Source organism: Oncorhynchus nerka, linkage group LG20 (assembly GCF_034236695.1).
Source record: "Oncorhynchus nerka isolate Pitt River linkage group LG20, Oner_Uvic_2.0, whole genome shotgun sequence".
NCBI lineage: Eukaryota > Metazoa > Chordata > Actinopteri > Salmoniformes > Salmonidae > Oncorhynchus > Oncorhynchus nerka.
Window position 1 is genome coordinate 23,911,301 of NC_088415.1, and position 21,631 is coordinate 23,932,931.

The 21,631-nt window shown below is 46.3% G+C and overlaps 1 protein-coding gene across 1 annotated transcript in view; it reads left to right on the forward strand.

Annotated features, from left to right (window-relative positions):
* The window catches only part of LOC115102105 (bone morphogenetic protein 7-like), a 64,134-nt gene extending 43,254 nt beyond the window's left edge, over window positions 1–20,880 (forward strand). Inside the window, exons 2-7 of the mRNA XM_029621691.2 lie at window positions 5,602–5,794; window positions 7,236–7,384; window positions 8,843–9,049; window positions 17,444–17,520; window positions 18,055–18,165; window positions 18,327–20,880. Coding sequence (XP_029477551.1) covers window positions 5,602–5,794; window positions 7,236–7,384; window positions 8,843–9,049; window positions 17,444–17,520; window positions 18,055–18,165; window positions 18,327–18,476 — 887 coding nt within the window. The 3' untranslated portion in view covers window positions 18,477–20,880. The remainder of the gene's footprint in view (window positions 1–5,601; window positions 5,795–7,235; window positions 7,385–8,842; window positions 9,050–17,443; window positions 17,521–18,054; window positions 18,166–18,326) is intronic.
* Window positions 20,881–21,631: the final 751 nt, after the last annotated feature.

Here is a 21,631-nt window from a genome sequence, read left to right on the forward strand (position 1 = left end):
AGCACCGAGATCTTCTGCACATATTCTGTCAGACCTTGGCCCTGACAGTAAGTCTCAGTAAGACAAAAATAATCGTGCTCCAAAAAAGGTCCAGTTGCCAGGGCAACAAATACAAATTATATCTAGACACTGTATCAAGGCACAAGGCGAGACCCAAATGCAGACACAGGAGGCAGATGGTTGGAGTCTTATAATGTTTATTAATCCAAAGGGGTAGGCAGGAGAAAGGTTGTGGACAGGCAAAAAGGTCAAAACCAGATCAAGAGTCCAAGAGGTACAGAGTGGCAGACAGGCTCGTGGTCAAGACAGGCAGCTGGGTACAAAGTCCAGAAACGGATCAGCAGTTGAAGTGTGCATAAAAGGCATTGAGTTCGTCTTGTAGAGAGACGTCATTGAGCAGATGATGGCTAGGGCTTCCTTTGTAGTCCATAATGAACTGTAGCCCCTGCCACATGCGTTGAGCGTCGGAGCCGGTATTGTATAATAGGATTCCACCTTTGATTGATGGCTTTGCGGAGGTCGTAGCGGGACTTCATGTACGCGTTCGTGTCCTCAGACGTAGCCTCGGGGTTGGCTGCTTGGGGAAGTAGTGAACCTTCACTGTGGGAACGACATCGGTGATGCATTTCCTTATCAAACCGGTGACAGATGTGGTTAGCTCGTCGATGCGATCAGAGTCCCGGAGAATATTCCAGTCAGCACTAGCAAGGCAGTCCTGCAGCATAGCCTTTGCTTCGGTAGACCATTTTTCTACAGAGCGTGTCACTGGTACTTCCTGTTTGAGCTTTTGTTTGTGAACAGGAAGCAGGATAATACACTCTTAGAAAAAAGGGTTCCCGAAAGGGTTCTTTGGCTGATCCCATAGCAGCACCCTTTTTGTTTCCAGGTAGAACCCTTTTTGTTTCCAGGTATAACCATTTTGAGTTCCATGTAGAACCCTTTGTGGAAAGGGTTCTACATGGAACCCATAAGGGTTTTACCTGGAGCCAAATGAGTTCTACCTGGAACTAAAACGGGTTCTTCAAAGCGTTCTCCTATGAGGACAGCTGAAGAACCCTTTTAGGTTCATGAAAGCACTGTTTTTTTCAGAGTGTAGAGTCAAGATCTGATTTGCCTTCAGGGGGACAAAATCAAATCAAATCAAATTGTATTCATCACATGCGCCGAATACAACAGGTGTTGTTACAGTGAAATGCTTACTTATAAGCCATTACCCAACAAAGCAGTTTTAAGATAAAAGTATTGTGAAGTAAAAAATAGATGTAAATAAATAATTTAATAAAAATAACAAATAGTTAAAGAACAGAAGTAAAATAACAGTAGCGAAGCGTCAATGTGTGAGGCCACCGGCTAGTGAAGGTAATTGAGGTAATATGTATATGTAGGTAGAGTTAAAGTTATAATAACCAGAGAGTAGCAGCAGCATAAAATAGGGGGGAGAGTGCAAATAGGCTGGGTAGCCATTTGATTAGCAGAGAGAACAGTCTGTGACTATGGTGGCTGGAGTCTTTGACCATTTTTAGGGCTCTCCTCTGACACCGACTGGCATAGAGGGCCTTCCTGGATGGCAGGAAGCTTAGTGTCTTGCCGTCGGAGTCTGAGCATTTGCATTACCAGACAGTGATGCAACCAGTTAGGTTGCGCTCAATGGTGCAGCTGTAGAAATTTTTGAAGATAATAGGACCTATGCCAAATATTTTCAGTCTCCTGGGGGGAATAGGCTTTGCATGCCCTCTTCACAACTGTCTTGGTGTGTTTGGACCATGATAGTTAGTTGGTGATGTGAACACAAAGGAACTTGAAGCTCTAAACCTCGGTCCTCCTTTTCCTGTAGTCCACAATCACATCCTTTATCTTGATCACATTGAGGGAGAGGTTGTTATCCTGGCACCACATGGCCAAGTCTCTGACCTCCTACCTATAGGCTGTCTCATCGTTGTTGGTGATCAGGCTTACCACTATTGTTTCGTCGGCAAACTTAATGATGTTGTTGGAGCCTGGCCATGCAGCCGTGGGTGAACAAGGAGTACAGGAGGGGACTGAGCATGCACCCCTGAGGGGCCCCCGTGTTGAGGATCAGTGTGGCAGATATGTTGTTACCTACCCTTACCCACTGGGGGCAGCCCGTCAGGAAGTCCAGGATCCAGTTGCAGAGGGAGGTGTTTAGTCCCAGGGTCCTTAGCTTAGTGATGAGCTTTGAGGGCACTATGGTGTGAATGCTGAGCTGTAGTGAATGAATAGCATTCTCATGTAGATGTTCCTTTTGTCCAGGTGGGAAAGGGCAGTGTGGAGTGCAATAGAGATTGCATCATCTGTGGATCTGTTGGGGCGGTATGCAAATTGAAGTGGGTCTAGGGTTTCTGGGGTAATGATGTTGATGTGAGCCATGACCAGACTTTCAAAGCACTTCATGGCTACATACGTGAGTGCTACGGGTCGGCAGTCATTTAGGTAAGTTACCTTAGTGTTATTGGGCACAGGGACTATGGTGGTCTGCTTGAAACATGTTGGTATTGCAGACTCAGACAGGGAGTGGTTGAAAATGTCAGTGAAGACACTTGCCAGTTGGTGAGCGCATGCTCGTAGTACCTGTCCTGGTAATCCGTCTGGCCCCGCAGCCTTGTGAATGTTGACCGATGTCTTACTCACATCGGCTATGGAGAGCGTGATCACACAGTTGTCCGGAACTGCTGATGCTCTCATGCATGCTTCAGTGTTGCTTGCTTCAAAGTGAGCATAGAAGTAATTTAGCTCGTTTGGTAGACTCGCGACTGTGCGAGTATTGACGCTTTGCCTGTTTGATGGTCTGACTGAGGGCATAGCAGGATTTCTTATTAACGTCCGCGTATCAGTCTGGTGTTTTCTGTAATGGCCTTAATGGTCAAAGTTTTACAGCCTGTGTTCGTAATGGCTGCTCAGTGAAACAACCTGTCCTGATTTGTCATAGACGCTTGCTAAAACACTTTAATGAGCAAGCCTTCCTTCATGAACTGGCCTCTGTAAAATGGTATAGAATCAGCTTGACCCCTCTGTCGAAGACGCTTGGACCTTCTTTTTTGATATTTTCAGTGGAATTGTTAACAAACACGGCCCCATAAAGAAAATGAGAATTAAAAACAGGTTCAGCCCTTGGTTTGACCGTGATCTCGCAGAGTTGATCCACCACAAGAATTGCATTTGGCAAATAGCTCGGCACACGCATACTCACGCTGACTAGCTCTCGTTCAGGCAAACGAGAAATAAGTGCACTCAGGCTATCCGGAAGGCCAAAGTTAGTTACTTTAAGGAACAGTTCTCTCTCTGTGGGTCTAAGCCCAAGAAGTACTTAATGTTCCTTAAAGTTGATGATGTGGTTGTTACTGACAAGAAGCAGATGGCTGAGCCCTTTAATCACCACTTCATTAAGTCAGAATTCCTATTCGACTCAGCCATGCCACCTTGCCCGTCCAACATTTCCTCATCTCCCACCCCTTCTAATGCAACTGTCTCCGATGCTTCTCCCTCTTTTTCCCCTGCCCCGCTACAAAGTTTATCCCTGCAGGCAGTCACTGAGTCTGAGGTGCTAAAGGAGCTCCTGAAACTTGACCTAAAAAAAAACATCTGGGTCGGATGGTTTAGACCCTTTCTTCTTTAAGGTTGCTGCCCCTATCATCGTCAAACCTATCTCCGACCTTTTTAACCTGTCTCTCCTTTCTGGGGAGGTTCCCATTGCTTGGTAAGCAACCACAGTTAGTCCTTTACTTAAAGGGGGTGATAAGCTGATCCTAACTGTTATAGGCCTATAGGCCCTGCTTATCAAAAAACTTGTCAATAATCAACTGACTGGCTTTCTTGATGTCTATACTATTATCTCTGGTATGAAATCTGGTTTCCGCTCAGGTTATGGATGTGTCACTGCAACCTTTAAGGTCCTCAATGATGTCACCATTGCCCTTGATTCTAAGCAATATTGTGCTGCTATTTTTATTGACTTGGCCAAAGCTTTTGATACGGTAGACCATTCCATTCTTGTGGGCCTCCTTTTTATTTTTAATCCCAGACCCCGTCCCCGCAGGAGGTCTTTTGCCTTTTCGTAGGCCGTCATTGTAAATAAGAATTTGTTCTTAACTGACTTGCCTAGTTAAATAAAGGTTAAATTTAAAAAAAATGAATGAGTCCCGCTCCTTGAAAGTGGCAGCTCTACCCATTAGCTCAGTGAGGAATCACAAAATGGCTACATTGGGTCAGAGCAAGACAGCAGCCATACAGCACCATCTTTAGTATGTGAGTGCGTATCTATGTGCACACTCCAACAGTCAAACAGGGGGTGCTTATATTTGTCCTGTTTCACAACCTGTACAAGTGTGAGGTGTGAAATATTTTTTTTTGCATATCCCAACTCCCCCTGAGACACCCTCGGAGAGTGGGGTCACAGCCAGGGATCGGCCATTATTGATGGCAATCCTGGAGCAATTAGGGTTAAGTGCCTTTCTCAAGGGCAGATCGACAGATCGGGGATTCAAACTAGCAACCTTTCGGTTACTAATCCAACACTCAGACCACTAGGCTACCTGCCGCTAGTCTACTCTAACCACTAGGCTACCTGTGTGTGTGTGTGTGTGTGTGTGTGTGTGTGTGTGTGTGTGTGTGTGTGTGAGTGAGAGAGGTTCAGAGAGGATGAGAGGAGAGACGAGTCTCTGGGGTACAGAGAAGAGGAGAGACTAGTCTCTGGGGTTCAGAGAGGAGGAGAGGAGAGTCTAGTCTCTGGGGTTCAGAGAAGAGGAGAGGAGAGACGAGTTTCTGGGGTTCAGAGAGGAGGAGAGGAGAGACAAGTCTCTGGGGTTTAGAGAGGAGGAGAGGAGAGACAAGTTTCTGGGGTTCAGAGAAGAGGAGAGACTAGTCTCTGGGGTTCAGAGAGGAGGAGAGGAGAGACGAGTCTCTGGGGTTCAGAGAGGAGGAGAGACTAGTCTCTGTGTTCAGGGAGGAGGAGAGGAGAGTCTAGTCTCTGGGGTTCAGAGAAGAGGAGAGGAGAGACGAGTTTCTGGGGTTCAGAGAGGAGGAGAGGAGAGACAAGTCTCTGGGGTTTAGAGAGGAGGAGAGGAGAGACAAGTCTCTGGGGTTCAGAGAGGAGGAGAGACTAGTCTCTGGGGTCCAGAGAGGAGGAGAGGAGAGACTAGTCTCTGGGGTTCAGAGAGGAGGAGAGACTCGTTTCTGGGGTTCAGAGAGGAGGAGAGGAGAGACGAGTTTCTGGGGTTCAGAGAGGAGGAGAGACTAGTTTCTGGGGTTCAGAGAGGAGGAGAGGAGAGACGAGTTTCTGGGGTTCAGAGAGGAGGAGAGGAGAGACAAGTCTCTGGGGTTTAGAGAGGAGGAGAGGAGAGACAAGTCTCTGGGGTTCAGAGAGGAGGAGAGACTAGTCTCTGGGGTTCAGAGAGGAGAGACTAGTCTCTGGGGTTCAGAGAGGAGGAGAGACTAGTCTCTGGTGTTCAGGGAGGAGGAGAGGAGAGGAGAGACGAGTCTCTGGGGTTCAGAGAAGATGAGAGAGTTTGTGTGTGTGTGCACTTGCATGCTTGTGTTTGTGGTGTTCTGTCTGTCTGATCCTTTGTGCGTGTTTTTGTGTTCCAGTGGAGCACGATAAGGAGTTTCTCTCGGTCCGGCGGCACCACAGAGAGTTTCGTTTCGACCTATCACGTATTCCCGATGGGGAAGCGGTCACCGCTGCAGAGTTCCGCATCTATAAGGACTTCATCCACGAGCGCTTTGAGAATGAGACCTTCCGCATCAGTGTCTACCAGGTGCTGAAGGAACACAACGACAGGTGAGGGACAGTGTGTGTGTGTCAGTATGTTTTAGGGTTCTCCTCTGTTATGTCACACAGCAACAGGTTGTGTAACCCTCACTTCTATTCTCCCAACATTGTTTTCAAAGATCAGTGAGTATATCCAGTCTTTCCCACAGCCATGTGGAAGGTGTGTATAACCTATGCTGTGTAAAGGGCCAGGTCTCTGACCCCTCCTAAAGGCTTCTGCTGCCTGCACAGCTCTAGGGGGAACAACACATATATCCCTCTGCCAGGGAAGTGTGTGTGAAGCAGAGCACTATGACACACTATCCAACCTGTCAGTAGACCAACACTGGCCTGGAAGGAATGATGGACACTGGAGGAAGAAGGGATAGAATATCAGAAAGGAAAAGAGGAGAAAAAGACAAAAACATTCCACTTTAGAACATTGATTTTTAGTTGGACAAGGATTCCTTCTCTATGCTTCTTTCTCTCTCCTTTCTTTCTTTCTTTCTTTCTTTCTTTCTTTCTTTCTTTCTTTCTTTCTTTCTTTCTTTCTTTCTCTCTCTCTCTCTCTCTATCCTTCTCTCTCTCTCTTTCTCTCTCTCTCTACCTTTATCTCTCTCTCTCTCTCTCTATCCTTCTCTCTCTCTACCTCTCTCTCTCTCTCTCTCTACCTCTCTCTCTCTACCTCTCTCTCTCTCTCTCTACATCTCTCTCTCTCTCTCTCTCTCTCTCTCTATCTACCTCTCTCTCTTTCTCTCTCTTTCTCTCTCTACCTCTCTCTCTCTCTCTCTTTCTCTCTCTACCTCTCCCTCTCTCTCTCTCTCTCTCTCTCTCTCTCTCTACCTCTCTCTCTCTCTCTTTCTCTCTCTACCTCTCTCTCTCTCTCTTTCTCTCTCTCTCTCTCTACCTCTCTCTCTCTCTCTTTCTCTCTCTCTACCCCTCTCTCTCTCTCTCTCTCTCTCTCTCTCTCTTTCTCTCTCTCTCTCTCTACCCCTCTCTCTCTCTCTACCTCTCTCTCTCTCTCTGGCTCTTTCTCTGTTTCACTCCCTTAATTCCAGTGTGTGATGGACAGTGTGTTCAGCATGAACGGAGCAGTCGTTTATAAAGTCATTATTGTCAATTGAGGAAATGAAGTGTTCCCCTGGACCTCCCCATCTGGAGCCCTCCCTCCCTCCCTCCCTCCCTCCCTCCCCCTCCCTTCCTTTTTCTCTGTTGCCCTGATCTCGCTCTCTTACTTGTTCTACTCCTCAGCTCCACACTTTTTGCACATATTATTTAAGTTTGCAGGCCTGTATGTGTGTGTGTGTTTGTCTGTATCTGTGTGTGTGTGTTTCTTTGCGTATGTTTGCATGTTTGGGTCCCATGTGGGTCTGGTTGTGTATGTGTGTGTGTTTCTCTCCGTGTTTGTGTGAATGTTTACTCATGCATACACACATGTGTGTGTGTGTGTGTGTGTGTGTATCTCCTCCAGGAAGTCGGACCTGTTTCTGTTAGACTCGCGGGTCATCTGGGCGGCTGAGGAGGGGTGGCTGGTGATTGATGTGACATTGACCAGTAACCACTGGGTTCTGAATCCTGGACACAACCTGGGCCTGCAGCTGGCTCTGGAGAGCACTGCCGGTAAGCAGAGGGCCTTTGAACCAGGTCTAGAACCCAGAGGGAGCTCTCTAAACCAGAACTTCTATATGAGAGGTTAGGACCCCTAACCATATAGCTTACAGTATGAGTACTGATCTAGGACCAGTTCATCCCTTTCCATATATTCTTATTAATTAGGATCTAAATGATGTATATGGGGCCTGGCCTGGATTCATGTAAGAACAGGAGACAGCATGAGCAGTATGACCTCAGTGCATAGCAATGGCACATTCTCTACCTGCACACAACACAGAGAGAACACACTGGTAGAGGGATAATACAAGCCGTCATTATTTAACACGATCCACTATACCCTCATCATCACTATCACCCATGCAGAAGAGATTACAACAAACAACATGTAATGCAGATGTATTTCTATCGAGTCAAGTTTCTCTTTAGAGCGGAGGCGAGATTGCTATCAGGATGGCAGGATGTTAGTCATTTGAAATCAATAACAACAACAGCAGCATCGACAGTAGTACTGTATGACAGTGTTTCTGAGGAGACTGTTACCTCGGTGATGATAGAAGGATGATCCATGTTTCTTTCATGTTAGGGACAGTGTGTGTTTATGTGTGTGTGTTGGGAGGGGTATGGCCAGGCGTGTGCTGGCATGCTCGTGAGACGTCCCGTCACCGTGGGCTGCGGGCAGTGATGGATATAGGTATAGGTGACATGGGCATCTTACCGGGGGCGGCACGGGGCGCTGAAGGGGTGGCTTGCCCAGGGATCCATACAAGCTAGAACCGCCACTGGCTGCGGGCAACATGAGTTTACCTCTGCACTATGATCACAGGCACATTCCTCTGAACATCACATGTTCACCCAGATCTCTCTCACACACACATGTTGACATTTTTTGGGGAGTCAATTTCTGCTAGATAGACCAGCTGCAAAGTCAAAATGGACTTTATTGACTATATTGTAAAAATGCATTTTTGGTCTTAATCTATGGTTAGGGTTTGGCATTAGGGTTAGCAATGTGGTTAAGGTTAGCATTAGGTTTAAAATCAGATTTTATGACATTGTGGCAGTGCCAGCTAGTGCCAGCTCTGCAGAGCTGCCGCCAGAACAAGCTTCATGATTAAAAACGCAAATCTGCCACACACACACAAACCTTAAACACCGTCAGATCCATTGGGAGAGAGTGTATCTCTTTGATGTCTGGTATTACTTTGGTGCTTGACATTTCCCAGGTCCAAACTGAGAGAGAGAGAGAGAGAGAGGGAGAGAGCAAGAGAGAGAGAGAGAGAGAGAGAGAGCAAGAGAGAGAGAGAGAGAGAGAGATCCTCATATTTGGGATAACATCAATTTTCAGCATTACACAGACTAAATAAATGGTTCTCATTAGAGACTGAGTGGACCACACGCACTTTAGATACACACACTCACAGAGACATGTCTCTGACACGCTGTCCTCTGTGTCTCCCCCTGCAGGTGAGAGTGTGAACCCGCGGATGGCAGGGCTGATCGGCCTCAGTGGTCCTCAGAATAAACAGCCCTTCATGGTGGCCTTCTTCAAAGCCACAGAGGTGCACCTGCGCAGCATCCGCTCAGCACCAGGGGGCACCAAACAACGCAACCCCAACCGCTCCAAAGGGGCCAACAAGGGCCAGGAGGGACTCCGAGTGACCAACATCGCAGGTAAGGACTGGGGGATGAGGGGAGAGGGAGGCTAAGAGAATGTGCCTTACAGCAGCATGTGTATTTGTGGAAGGCCTTTTAAATGGCACAGTGATATGTTGATGTAGTGGTGGCTGGCTCTGGTGTGGGTTCCAGGTGAAATGGGAGGCAGATGGAGGCCAGGGCTACTACTGTCTACTACAGCCTCCTTACAATAATTCTCCACATATCTCCAAGGATCAACACACATGCACGCACACACAGACGTACACAGACGTACACACACACACACACACACACACACACACACACACACACACACACACACACACACACACACACACACACACACTTTCCCCCTCCAAACCAATTATACAAACTTTGTAATGGCAGTCAAACAAAGGTCAAGTGACCAAAGTTGCTAAGCTTGCTAGATAACCTCCTATTTTTTCTCTTAATTGAGTTAATGATCATACAGATAGCAGATCAGATCATGAATAACAGGGAGATGAAGAGTGGAAATAGTTGAAATATCAGGGTATCTTAACGGGGACCAACTCTCATCTCATACTGTTTGTTGATCACACATTCTCTACAGAAGCACTGATATGGGCAGCAAGTACAGCAAGCGGACACAATGTTATAGTGGTATTTTGACATGCATAGGTGAGAAACATACGTTGATACTTCAACCTATGGATTACAGAATAAAGTTAGGAATTTTCATGCGAGACAAGAGTCCAGATTTGGGATTTCAGTGGGATTGGGACTGGATAGGAAAATAGTCTAGGCCAGGGTTCATCAAATAGATTCAGCTTGTTTCTTGAGCGGATGGTCTGGGGGCCGGAACAAAATTAGAAAAAAATTGTATACTGCAAATTGACTGCAAGAAGCCCAAGCAGATATAATATTTGACTAAAACATCATTTCAAACCCTGCTTACATTTGTATACGATCACATACAACATTTTATTAGGTACACCCATCTAGTACCTTTGACTCCAGAACAGCCTAAATGATTCAGGGCATGCAAAAGTTGCTCAGTTGGTATCAAGGGACCTAACGTGTGCCAGGAAAACATTCCCCACACCATTACCCCAATCCAACCAGCCTGTACCGTTGACACCAGGCAGGATGGGGCCATGGACTCATGCTGCTTACACCAAATCCTGACGCTGCTATCAACATGACGCAACAGGAACCGTTTTTTGTCAGACCAGGAAAAGTTCTTCCACTCCTTATTGTCCAGTGTTGGTGATCACATGCCCACTGGAGGCTTTTCTCCTTGTGTTTAGCTGATAGGAGCAGAACCTGGTGTGGTCATCTGCTGCAACAGCCCATCCGTGACAAGGCCCGACAAATTGTGCGTTCCGAGATGCCGTTCTGCACACCACTGTAGTACTGCACCGTTATTTGCCTGTTTGTCTGTTAGCTGGCGCGATTCTTGCCATTCTCCTTTGACCTCTCATCAACGAGCTGTTTTCACCCGCGCTGTGGTGGTCATGAAATAACTGCCGGTCTCACGGTAATTGACCGTTAATTAACATAAACACATTTAGCATCTCCTGGCTTCCACAAGCCACTGATGCAGACCTTTGGAACATCTACATTTTAAAAAGTCTAATACATGCATGTAATACAACCGACACCATCACAATAAGTCCATTATTTATTATAAACAGGTGTAAAGAAAAATGATATGAAGAAAATGTAGTCTATTTCAGGAGAACAATATAGCATACTCTGAGTTGTCCTTATGTTAGGCCCTCATCTGGCTGTGTCATATGGCTGTGGGTTTTCTTAGAATTCTGTGCCATTATTTTAAAGTACCGGTATGAAGAATGAACAATTTAACATAGCTGAATAAAATAGAAAACATATATTCATCAAACGATTTGAGGGAATCTAATTCTATTGATCACATACACATGTTTAGCAGATGTTATTGTGGGTGTAGCGAAATGCTTGTGTTCCTAGCTCCAACAGTGCAGTAATATCTAACAATTCACGACAATACACACAAATCTAAAAGTTAAAGAATGGAATTAAGAAATATATAAATATTAGGATGAGCAATGTTGGAGTGGCATTGACTAAAATTCAGTAGAATAGAATACAGTATTTACATATGAGATGAGTAAAGCAGTATGCAAACATTATTAAAATGACTAGTGTTCCATTATTAAAGTGGCCAGTGATTCCATGTCTATGTATACAGTGTAGGACAGCAGCCTCTAAGATGCAGGGTTGAGTAACCGGGTGGTAGCAGGCTAGTGATGGTTATTTAACAGTCTGATGGCCTTGAGATAGAAGCTGTTTTTCATCTCTCAGTCCCAGCTTTGATGCACCTGTACTGACCTCACCTTCTGGATGATAGCGGGGTGAACAGGCAGTGGGTGGGGTGGTTTATGTACTTGATGATCTTTTTGGCCTTCCTGTGACATTGGATGGTGTAGGTGTTCTGGAGGGTAGGCAGTGTGCCCCCGGTGATGCGTTGGGCAGACCGTACCACCCTCTGGTGGTTGCGGGCGGTGCAGTTGCCGTACCAGGCGGTGAGACAGCCCGAAAGCATGCTCTCAATTGTGCATCTGTAAATCTCAATCTGTAAATGTTTCTGAAGGTCTTAGGGGCCAATCCAAATTTCTGGACCATTTCAGATTATCAGTGATGTGGACGCCGAAGGAACTTGAAGCTTTTCACGTTCTCCACTGTGGTCCCGTCGATGTGGTTAGGGGAGTGCTCCCTCTGCTGTTTCCTGAAGTCCACGATCAGCTCCTTCATTTTGTTGATGTTGAGGGAGAGGTTATTTTCCTGGCACCCCTCCGCCAGGGCCCTCACCTCCTGCCTGTTGGCTGTCTTGTCATTGTTGGTAATCAGGCCTACTACTGTTGTGTCATTTGCAAACTTGATGTTTGAGTTGGAGGTGTGCATGGCCACAGAGTCATGAGTGAACAAGGAGTACAGGAGAGGGCTGAGCACTCGCCCTTGTGGGGCCCCTGTGTTGAGGATCAGCGAAGTGGAGGTGTTGTTTCTTTCCTTCACCACCTGGGGGCGGCTCGTAAGGAAGTCCAGGACCCAGTTGCACAGGGCGGATTCAGACCCAGGGCCCCGAGCTTAATAATGAGCTTGGAGGGTACTATGGTGTTGAAGGTTGAACAGCATTCTGACGTAGGTATCCCTCTTGTCCAGATGGGATAGGGCAGAGTGCAGTGCGATGGCGATTGCATCGTCTGTGGATCTATTGGGGCGGTAAGAAAATTGAAGTAGGTCTAGGGTGTCAGGTAAGGTACAGGTGATATGATTCTTAACTAGCCTCTCAAAGCACTTCATGATGACAGAGGTGACTGCTACGGGGCTATAAACATTTAGTTCAGTTACCTTTGCTTTCTTGGGTACAGGATCAATGGTGGACATCTTGAAGCAAGTGGGGACAGCAGACTGGGAAAGGAGAGATTGAATATGTCCGTAAACACTCCAGCCAGCTGGTCTGCGCATGCTCTGAGGACGCGGCTAAGGATGCCTTCCGGGCCGGCAGCCTTGTGAAGATGAACACGTTTAAATGTCTTACTCACGTTGGCCACAGAGAATGAGAGCCCGCAGTCCTTGGGAGCGAGCCACATCGGTGCACTGTGTTATCTTCAAAGTGGACGAAGAATATGTTTAACTCGTTTGGGAGTGACGTGGCAGGTTTTCCCTTTGTAGTCCGTGATTGTCTGTAGACCCTGCCACATATGTCTCGTGTCTGAGCCGTTGAATTGCGACTCCACTTTGTCTCTGTACTGATGTTTTGACCGGAACAGACAGTGCACAGCTGCGCAATATTGGACTCACCTGGACTCCATTACTTTGTTGATTGCCCTTCTATATCTGTCTGTTCCTCAGTTGATTCCCCATGTCAGCATTATTGTCGTTATGTTCCCCCTTTTCAAACGGTGTTCTTGTTTTGGTTTGATGTCCGTTTTCCAGTAAATGTTCACTCCTTGTACTTACTTCTCGTCTCCAGCGTAGATCCTTACAACAAGTGAAGACAGACACATCAGGGACCCAACTGTGTGTGTCCTCATCCAATTCCGAGGCGCATATTGAACATATGGAAGAACTGTCCACATTAACCTTTCATCAGCCAATAAGATGAGAAGGCCTAACGAACAGCAAAAGCACTAGCCTATGTCCATCTACTATCCCCCATAGTACAAAAGTTCACATATTCTATTCTGTGCGAGAAAGAAATATTCCAAACATAGTCTGGGACAGTTGTGGGATGTGATAGATCCCACATTAATACAACCACTAGCATCAAAAAAACAATTAAGCAATGAGCCTGACGCAACAGATGAGAACGTTTAACTTAAAGTGTTGATAAACTATTGGGCTTTTTCTTCACATTATGAGGGCAGCAATGTGAACACGGCAGTAGGTTATAAGCACAAATGTTCCATTAGCAGAAAAGCAACATTCTCAAAAGTGACCACAGATGTGATTATGCATGTAATGCTTTTATTATAAAGGTGCATTTTTATGGTGAAAATCATCTTCCCCAAACGAGAAACTCACACGCTGTGTATTGTATGCCAGTTAGGCTCTACACCTGTTGCAAAGCGGAGTAATGTGCTTCATTTTAAGACGTTATTTGACCACTTTAGTTGTTAATAAACAAACATTGTGAAAACATAAAGGCCTATGGGCTAGGCTACATGAAGTGGCCTATGGGCTAGGCTACATGAAGTGGCCTATGGGCTAGGCTACATGAAGTGGCCTATGGGCTAGGCTACATGAAGGGGCCTCTGGGCTAGGCTACATGAAGTGGCCTATGGGCTAGGCTACATGAAGTGGCCTATGGGCTAGGCTACATGAAGTGGCCTATGGGCTAGGCTACATGAAGGGGCCTCTGGGCTAGGCTACATGAAGGGGCCTCTGGGCTAGGCTACATGAAGTGGCCTATGGGCTAGGCTACATGAAGTGGCCTATGGGCTAGGCTACATGAAGGGGCCTCTGGGCTAGGCTACATGAAGTGGCCTATGGGCTAGGCTACATGAAGTGGCCTATGGGCTAGGCTACATGAAGTGGCCTATGGGCTAGGCTACATGAAGTGGCCTATGGGCTAGGCTACATGAAGTGGCCTATGGGCTAGGCTACATGAAGTGGCCTATGGGCTAGGCTACATGAAGTGGCCTATGGGCTAGGCTACATGAAGTAAGCGACTATAATTTGAAGAAGTCGGGGGAAAAAGCATGCCCTGTTTGCCTTCAGCTGGGCATTATTGACAAGTGATAATATATCATTTACAAATGATAGGCTAATATTGTCACTCATCACACTATTCTTGAATTAATCTTGTCTTTACATACACCACCGTTCAAAAGTTCGGGGTCACTTAGAAATGTCCTTGTTTTTGAATGAAAAGCACATTTCTTGTCCTTTAAAATAACATCAAATTGATCAGAAATACAGTGTAGACATTGTTAATGTTGTAAATGACTATTGTAGCTGGAAACGGCAGAATGGAATATCTACATAGGCCTACAGAGGCCCATTATCAGCAACCATCACTCCTGTGTTCCAATGGCACGTTGGGTTAGCTAATCCAAGTTTATTGATCATTAGAAAACCCTTTTGCAATTATGTTAGCACAGCTGAGAACTGTTGTTCTGATTAAAGAAGCAATAAAACTGGCCTTCTTTAGACTAGTTGAGTATCTGGAGCATCAGCATTTGTGGGTTCGATTACAGGCTCAAAATGGCTAGAAACAAATAACTTTCTTCTCAAACTCGTCAGTCTATTCTTGTTCTGAGAAATAAAGGCTATTCCATGTGAGAAATTGCCGAGAAACTGAAGATCTCGTACAACTCTGTGTACTACTCCCTTCTCAGAACAGCGTAAACTGTCTCTAACCAGAATAGAAAGAGGAGTGGGAGGCCCCAGTGCACAACTAAACTAGAGGACAAGTACATTAGTGTCTAATTTGAGAAACAGATGCCTCACAAGTCCTCAACTGGCACCTTCATTAAATAGTACCCACAAAACACCAGTCTCAATGTGAACAGTGAAGAGGCGACTCCGGGATGCTGGATCATACCACGCTCAAACTCGCTTAGGCCACTAGTTTTGCCCATCTAACATTAAATCGAACAGTAACTGAATGCCTCGATGCTTGCCTGCCTGCTTTATAATATATATACAGTTGAAGTCAGAAGTTTACATACACCTTAGCCAAATACATTTAAACTCAGTTTTTCACAATTCCTGACATTTAATCCGAGTAAAAATTCCTTGTCTTGGGTCAGTTAGGATCACCACTTCATTTTAAATGTCAGAATAATAGTAGAGAGAATGATTTCTTTCAGCTTTTATTTCTTTCATCACATTCCCAGTGGGTCAGAAGTTTAAATACACTCAATTAGTATTTGGTAGCATTGCCTTAAAATTGTTTAACTTGGGTCAAACATTTCAGGTAGTCTTCCACCAGCTTCCCACAATAAGTTGGCTGAATTTTGTCCCATTCCTCCTGACAGAGCTGATGTAACTGAGTCAGGTTTGTAGGCCTCCTTGCTCACACACGCCTTTTCAGTTCTGCCCACAAATCTTCTATGGGATTGAGATCAGGGCTTTGTGATGGCCACTCCAATAACTTGACTTTGTTGTCCTTAAGCCATTTTGCCACAACTTTGGAAGTATGCGTGGGGTCATTGTTCATTTGGAAGATCCATTTGCGACCAAGGTTTAACTTCCTGACTGATGTCTTGAGATGTTGCTTCAATATATCCACATCATTTTCCTTTCTCATTTTGCCATCTATTTTGTGAAGTGCACCAGTACCTCCTGCAGCAAAGCACCACCACAACATGATGCTGCCACCCCCGTGCTTCACGGTTGGGATGGTGTTCTTTGGCTTGCAAGCCTCCCCCTTTTTCCTCCAAACATAACGATGGTCATTATGGCCAAACAGTTCTATTTTTGTTTCATCAGACCAGAGGACATTTCTCCAAAAAGTACAATTTTTGTCCCCATGTGCAGTTGCAAACCGTAGTCAGGCTTTTATTTATGGTTGTTGTAGACTAGTGCCTTTTTCCTTGCTGAGCAGACTTTCAGGTTATGTCGATTAAGGACTCTGTGGATATATACTGTGAATATAGATACTTTTGTACCTGTTTCCTCCAGCATCTTCACACGGTCCTTTGCTGTTGTTCTGGGAGTGATTTGCACTTTTCGCACCAAAGTACGTTCATCTCCTTCCTGAGCGGTATGACAGCTGCGTGGTCCCATGGTGTTTATACTTGCATACTGTTGTTTGTACAGATGAACGTGGTACCTTCAGGCATTTGGAAATTGCTCCCAAGGATGAACCAGACTTGTGGAGGTCTACAATGTGTTTTCTGAGGTCTTGGCTGATTTCTTTTGATTTTCCCATGATGTCAAGCAGAGGCACTGAGTTTGAAGGTAGGCCTTGAAATACATCCAGAGGTACACCTCCAATTGACTCAAATGATGTCAATTAGCCTATCAGAAGCTTCTAAAGCCATGACATAATTTTCTGGAATTTTCCAAGCTGTTTAAAGGCACAGTCAACTTAGCCTATGTAAACTTCTGACCCACTGGAATTGTGATACAGTGAATTATAAGGAAATAATCTGTCTCTAAACAATTGTAGGAAAAATTACTTGTGTCATTTACAAAGTAGATGCCCTAACCGACTTGCCAAAACTGTGAACCTTGATGTCTTAATGTATGGGCTTTAAATACATGAGCCTCATGGAGTGGACAGACAGGGCCAAGAACTGAGCATAGAGCAAAGGCAGGTCCTATGTTCTGGGCAGATCACGTCTGCACTGTGTGTGTGTATGTGTTTGTGTGTTTGTGTGTGTGTGTGTGTGTGTGTGTGTGTGTGTGTGTTTGTTTGTGTGTGCATGTGCATGTTTGTGTGTGTGTGTATGTGTGACAGAGCTGATGAGAACCAGTTGTTCCTGATCATTCCCAATCCCAATGACTGGGTCAAATGCATGTTCTACAGAACCCCTACCAGAGGGAGGGAGGGAATAGAAAGAAGAAGAGAGGGAATAGAATGGAGTGGTGAAAGAGATGGGTTAAGCCTCTGTCCTCTCTCTGTCCTCTCTTTGCTCTGGTAGCCCCACGTCTCAGAGGACACAGTGAACTACCCCTAAATGTACTACATAGACTGATATCATGTACAGCAAGGTTTTATGTTTCCATGCTATAATATTGTAATGTTTTACACTCCTCTTTATCTCTCCACTTCCTTCTTTCTCCATTTCTTTTTCTTTCTTTCTTTCTTTCTTTCTTTCTTTCTTTCTTTCTTTCTTTCTTTCTTTCTTTCTTTCTTTCTTTCTTTGTTTCTTTCTCTCTCTCTCTCTCTCTCTCTCTCTCTTTCTCTTTCTCCCCCCCAAATCTCTCTCTTAGAGAACAGCAGTGCTGATCAGAAGCAGGCATGCAAGAAACACGAGCTCTATGTCAGCTTCAGAGACCTGGGGTGGCAGGTACCGTGCGCACCGCACACATTCCTCCATCTCTCCCTCTTTCTCCTCTTCTCCTTTTCTTTTATCCACCATCCCTCTTAATATCTATCCCCTTTTCTCACTCGCTCCCACACTTATCTCTTCCTCACCCCTCCTCTGTTCTCCCTCTTCTACACTCTGTCCCCGCTGTTTCCCTCCCTGTCCTCCCTAATGCCTTTTGTTAGCAGAGACCTAAATCCAAAGTGATCTACAGTTCTCACTGTTGTCCATGATATCCATTACAACAGCTGGGTAAACAGTAGGTTATGCTAAGGAAAGGGGCAGATTTATTGCCTTACTAGGGCTCCACAGTTCACAACAAGTTCTGAGTTTAGAACCGGGAAGCTTGTTGTTACTACTGAGGCTACCGTGACTACTGTGGCATGCATCACATGCTGATCACACAATCACATGAAGGATAACAGTGTGACTCTCTTTTTCTCTTTATCCACCCTCTATCCCTCTCCCTATCCCCCTCTCTCTCTCTCTCTCTCTCTCTCTCTCTCTCTCTCTCAGGACTGGATCATAGCTCCAGAGGGCTATGCAGCTTATTACTGTGAGGGAGAGTGTGCCTTCCCTCTCAACTCCTACATGAATGCCACTAACCACGCCATTGTGCAGACCCTAGTGAGTATCCTCCAAGACTAAACATGATACTTTAGTATCATTCATTCAGTCAATATACTAGACAGCGTCAACACAAAGACAACTGCATTGACATGTTATCAGTTCAGTATCTCCCTTACTCCAACCCCCACCTCTTTACCCCCCCCCCCCCCCCCGTATAGGTCCACCTAATAAACCCAGACACCATTCCTAAGCCCTGCTGTGCTCCCACCCAGCTCCATGCCATCTCAGTGCTCTACTTTGACGACAGCTCCAATGTCATCCTCAAGAAGTACCGCAACATGGTGGTCAGAGCCTGTGGCTGCCATTAGACTACAGCCAACCTCGAACCCTCACAACACACACACACATTCCTGCCTCTAAATATCCCTCAACGCACGTGACTTTCATCTAGAGACTTGAATGGACACATGAATGAACTACATGTCCTAGAGTGCCTTGCCGTGCTGCTGGATAGGAGCTACATGAGGACTGGCAGACAATCATGATTATTGAGTCCAACTTAGAACACACACAACCCCCCCCCCCCCACACACACACTCTCTGTGCTTTCTACTGTGTATGAGACATTTTAAGCAGTGATTGTATAGTAATACACAGTCAACAATATTTTGTTAATGTCAATATGTTTTCTGTGTAGTTAAAGGTGTTTTTCTAGATATTTTTGATCTATATTGTTTTCGTATGCTTTTTATGACTGAAAGACCAGGCTTTAGGAAGTGTGGATTCTCTATGGACTCTTCATGTACATTACTGTGTAAATAGTTTTTCAAACAAAGAGAAGCGTATTTATTTCCTGGTCTTGGGAATGTTAAGGGTAGGTTCAATGTTTCTCCTCTGTACTCCAGTGTCTACATGTACTGTATGTTATGCAACTCTTTACATTGCGTCCCACTCATCATACAGTATAGTACAAACACACCTCTCTCTTTCTCTCTCTCCCGCTCTTCCGCTCTCTTTCTGTCTCTTTCTTTCTCTCTCTCTCTCTTTTTCTATCTCTCTTGTTCTCTCCCGCTCTGTTTCTCACCATGCTTGCTCAGTTGTTTGTCCTGCACAGTACAGTGTTAAATCTATCATCAGTACGGACCTATCATTACACTCTTCTCATGGGAAACAACTCTGCCCTTTCCTCTCCATATCCCAAACATTGTCTTAATGTTACTCTGATGTCATACGCACACTAGTGTATTGACTCAGATATAGAAAGAAAATGGATAGTTCTCTTCAGAAAAAACGTCATTTGCATTAATATAGCTCTGTTTATATATAAGCTAGGGTTAAAAAAGTGTCACACAAGTCATTGAGAAACAATAATACAGAGGGTTTCAGAAAAACAGACGTAAGAGAAAGAAGGGGGATTGAGAGAGATAGATATGTGTATCTGTGTGCCAGGTCATTTTAGGATGAACTGTTTTTCTATCCTCTGCCGTAAAGTCTACCTTATTTAAGAGGACTATTTATTGAGAGCCGAGAAGGATGGTATTCTCTGCCAACGCAGCATCTTATTAACTCACAAAAGTCTTTGTTTTACTGCAAAACTGGTTCAATAAAATGGGAGGAAGCATCGCTGACTTTCTGGTGTCGGGTTTCTTTTCCCTAACCAACAGCACACTTTCCTCTCATCTCTCCTCTTTTCTTTCCCCTCTTTGCGTTCTACCCTTTCTCGTCTTTCCTCACCTCTCTCACTGCTCTCCCCTCTCTTCACTTTCCTCTCTCCTCTCCCCCCTCTCCTCTCCCCTCTCTCCCCTCTCATCTCCTCACCCCTCTCCTAAATAGCGTTTCAATCGGTGACGTCACTTGCTCTGAGACCTTGAAGTAGTTGTTCCCCTTGCTCTGCTTTTGTGGAGCGATGGGTAACGATGCTTCGTGGGTGACTGTTGTTGAAGTGTGCAGAGGGTCCCTGGTTCGCGCCCGGGTATGGGCGAGGGGACGGACTAAAGTTATACTGGAGCATTGATGCTGTTGACCCGGATCACTGATTGCTGTGGAAAAGGAGGAGGTCAAAAGGGGGGTGAGTGTAATGGATGCGAAATGGCTAGCTTAGTTAGCGGTGATGCGCGCTAAATAGCGTTTCAATCGGTGACGTCACTTGCTCTGAGACCTTGAAGTAGTTGTTCCCCTTGCTCTGCAAGGGCCGCAGATTTTGTGGAGCGATTGGTAACGATGCTTCGTGGGTGACTGTTGTTGATGTGTGCAGAGGGTCCCTGATTCGCGCCCGGGTATGGGCGAGGGGACGGTTTAAAGTTATACTGTTACACTAGCTATTAGCTACGAGCTTTGTTATGTTTTGGTAGCGGAGCACTGAATAATTATAGCTAGTTGGCTAAGCTTTGATCAGCATGAATATCTGAAAATGGCTGGGCATCATTTTGAGTGCGATGCCAAGCTCACGAGCAGTCTGCAGGCCTGGCCACTGAGGTTGAGGAGCCTAGCATCAAATGTAATACCCGCCCACCCCCTACGCCGTCTGCTGACCAACATGATCAAAAAAAGGGCCTAGCGACAGCAGAACCAGGGTAACATTACAACAAGCACCTGCACCTCCGTTACCCCAGCCACTAGCACCTGCACCTCCGTTACCCCAGCCACTAGCACCTGCACCTCCGTTACCCCAGTCACTAGCACCTGCACCTCCGTTACCCCAGCCACTAGCACCTGCACCTCCGTTACCCCAGTCACTAGCACCTGCACCTCCGTTACCCCAGTCACTAGCACCTGCACCTCCGTTACCCCAGCCACTAGCACCTGCACCTCCGTTACCCCAGCCACTAGCACCTGCACCTCCGTTACCCCAGCCACTAGCACCTGCACCTCCGTTACCCCAGTCACTAGCACCTGCACCTCCGTTACCCCAGTCACTAGCACCTGCACCTCCGTTACCCCAGCCACTAGCACCTGCACCTCCGTTACCCCAGCCACTAGCACCTGCACCTCTGTTACCCCAGCCACTAGCACCTGCACCTCTGTTACCCCAGCCACTAGCACCTGCACCTCTGTTACCCCAGCCACTAGCACCTGCACCTCCGTTACCCCAGCCACTAGCACCTGCACCTCTGTTACCCCAGCCACTAGCACCTGCACCTCTGTTACCCCAGCCACTAGCACCTGCACCTCCGTTACCCCAGCCACTAGCACCTGCACCTCCGTTACCCCAGCCACTAGCACCTGCACCCCCGTTACCCCAGCCACTAGCACCTGCACCTCCGTTACCCCAGACACTAGCACCTGCACCTCCGTTACCCCAGCCACTAGCACCTGCACCTCCGTTACCCCAGCCACTAGCACCTGCACCTCCGTTACCCCAGCCACTAGCACCTGCACCTCCGTTACCCCAGTCACTAGCACCTGCACCTCCGTTACCCCAGTCACTAGCACCTGCACCTCCGTTACCCCAGCCACTAGCACCTGCACCTCCGTTTCCCCAGCCACTAGCACCTGCACCTCCGTTACCCCAGCCACTAGCACC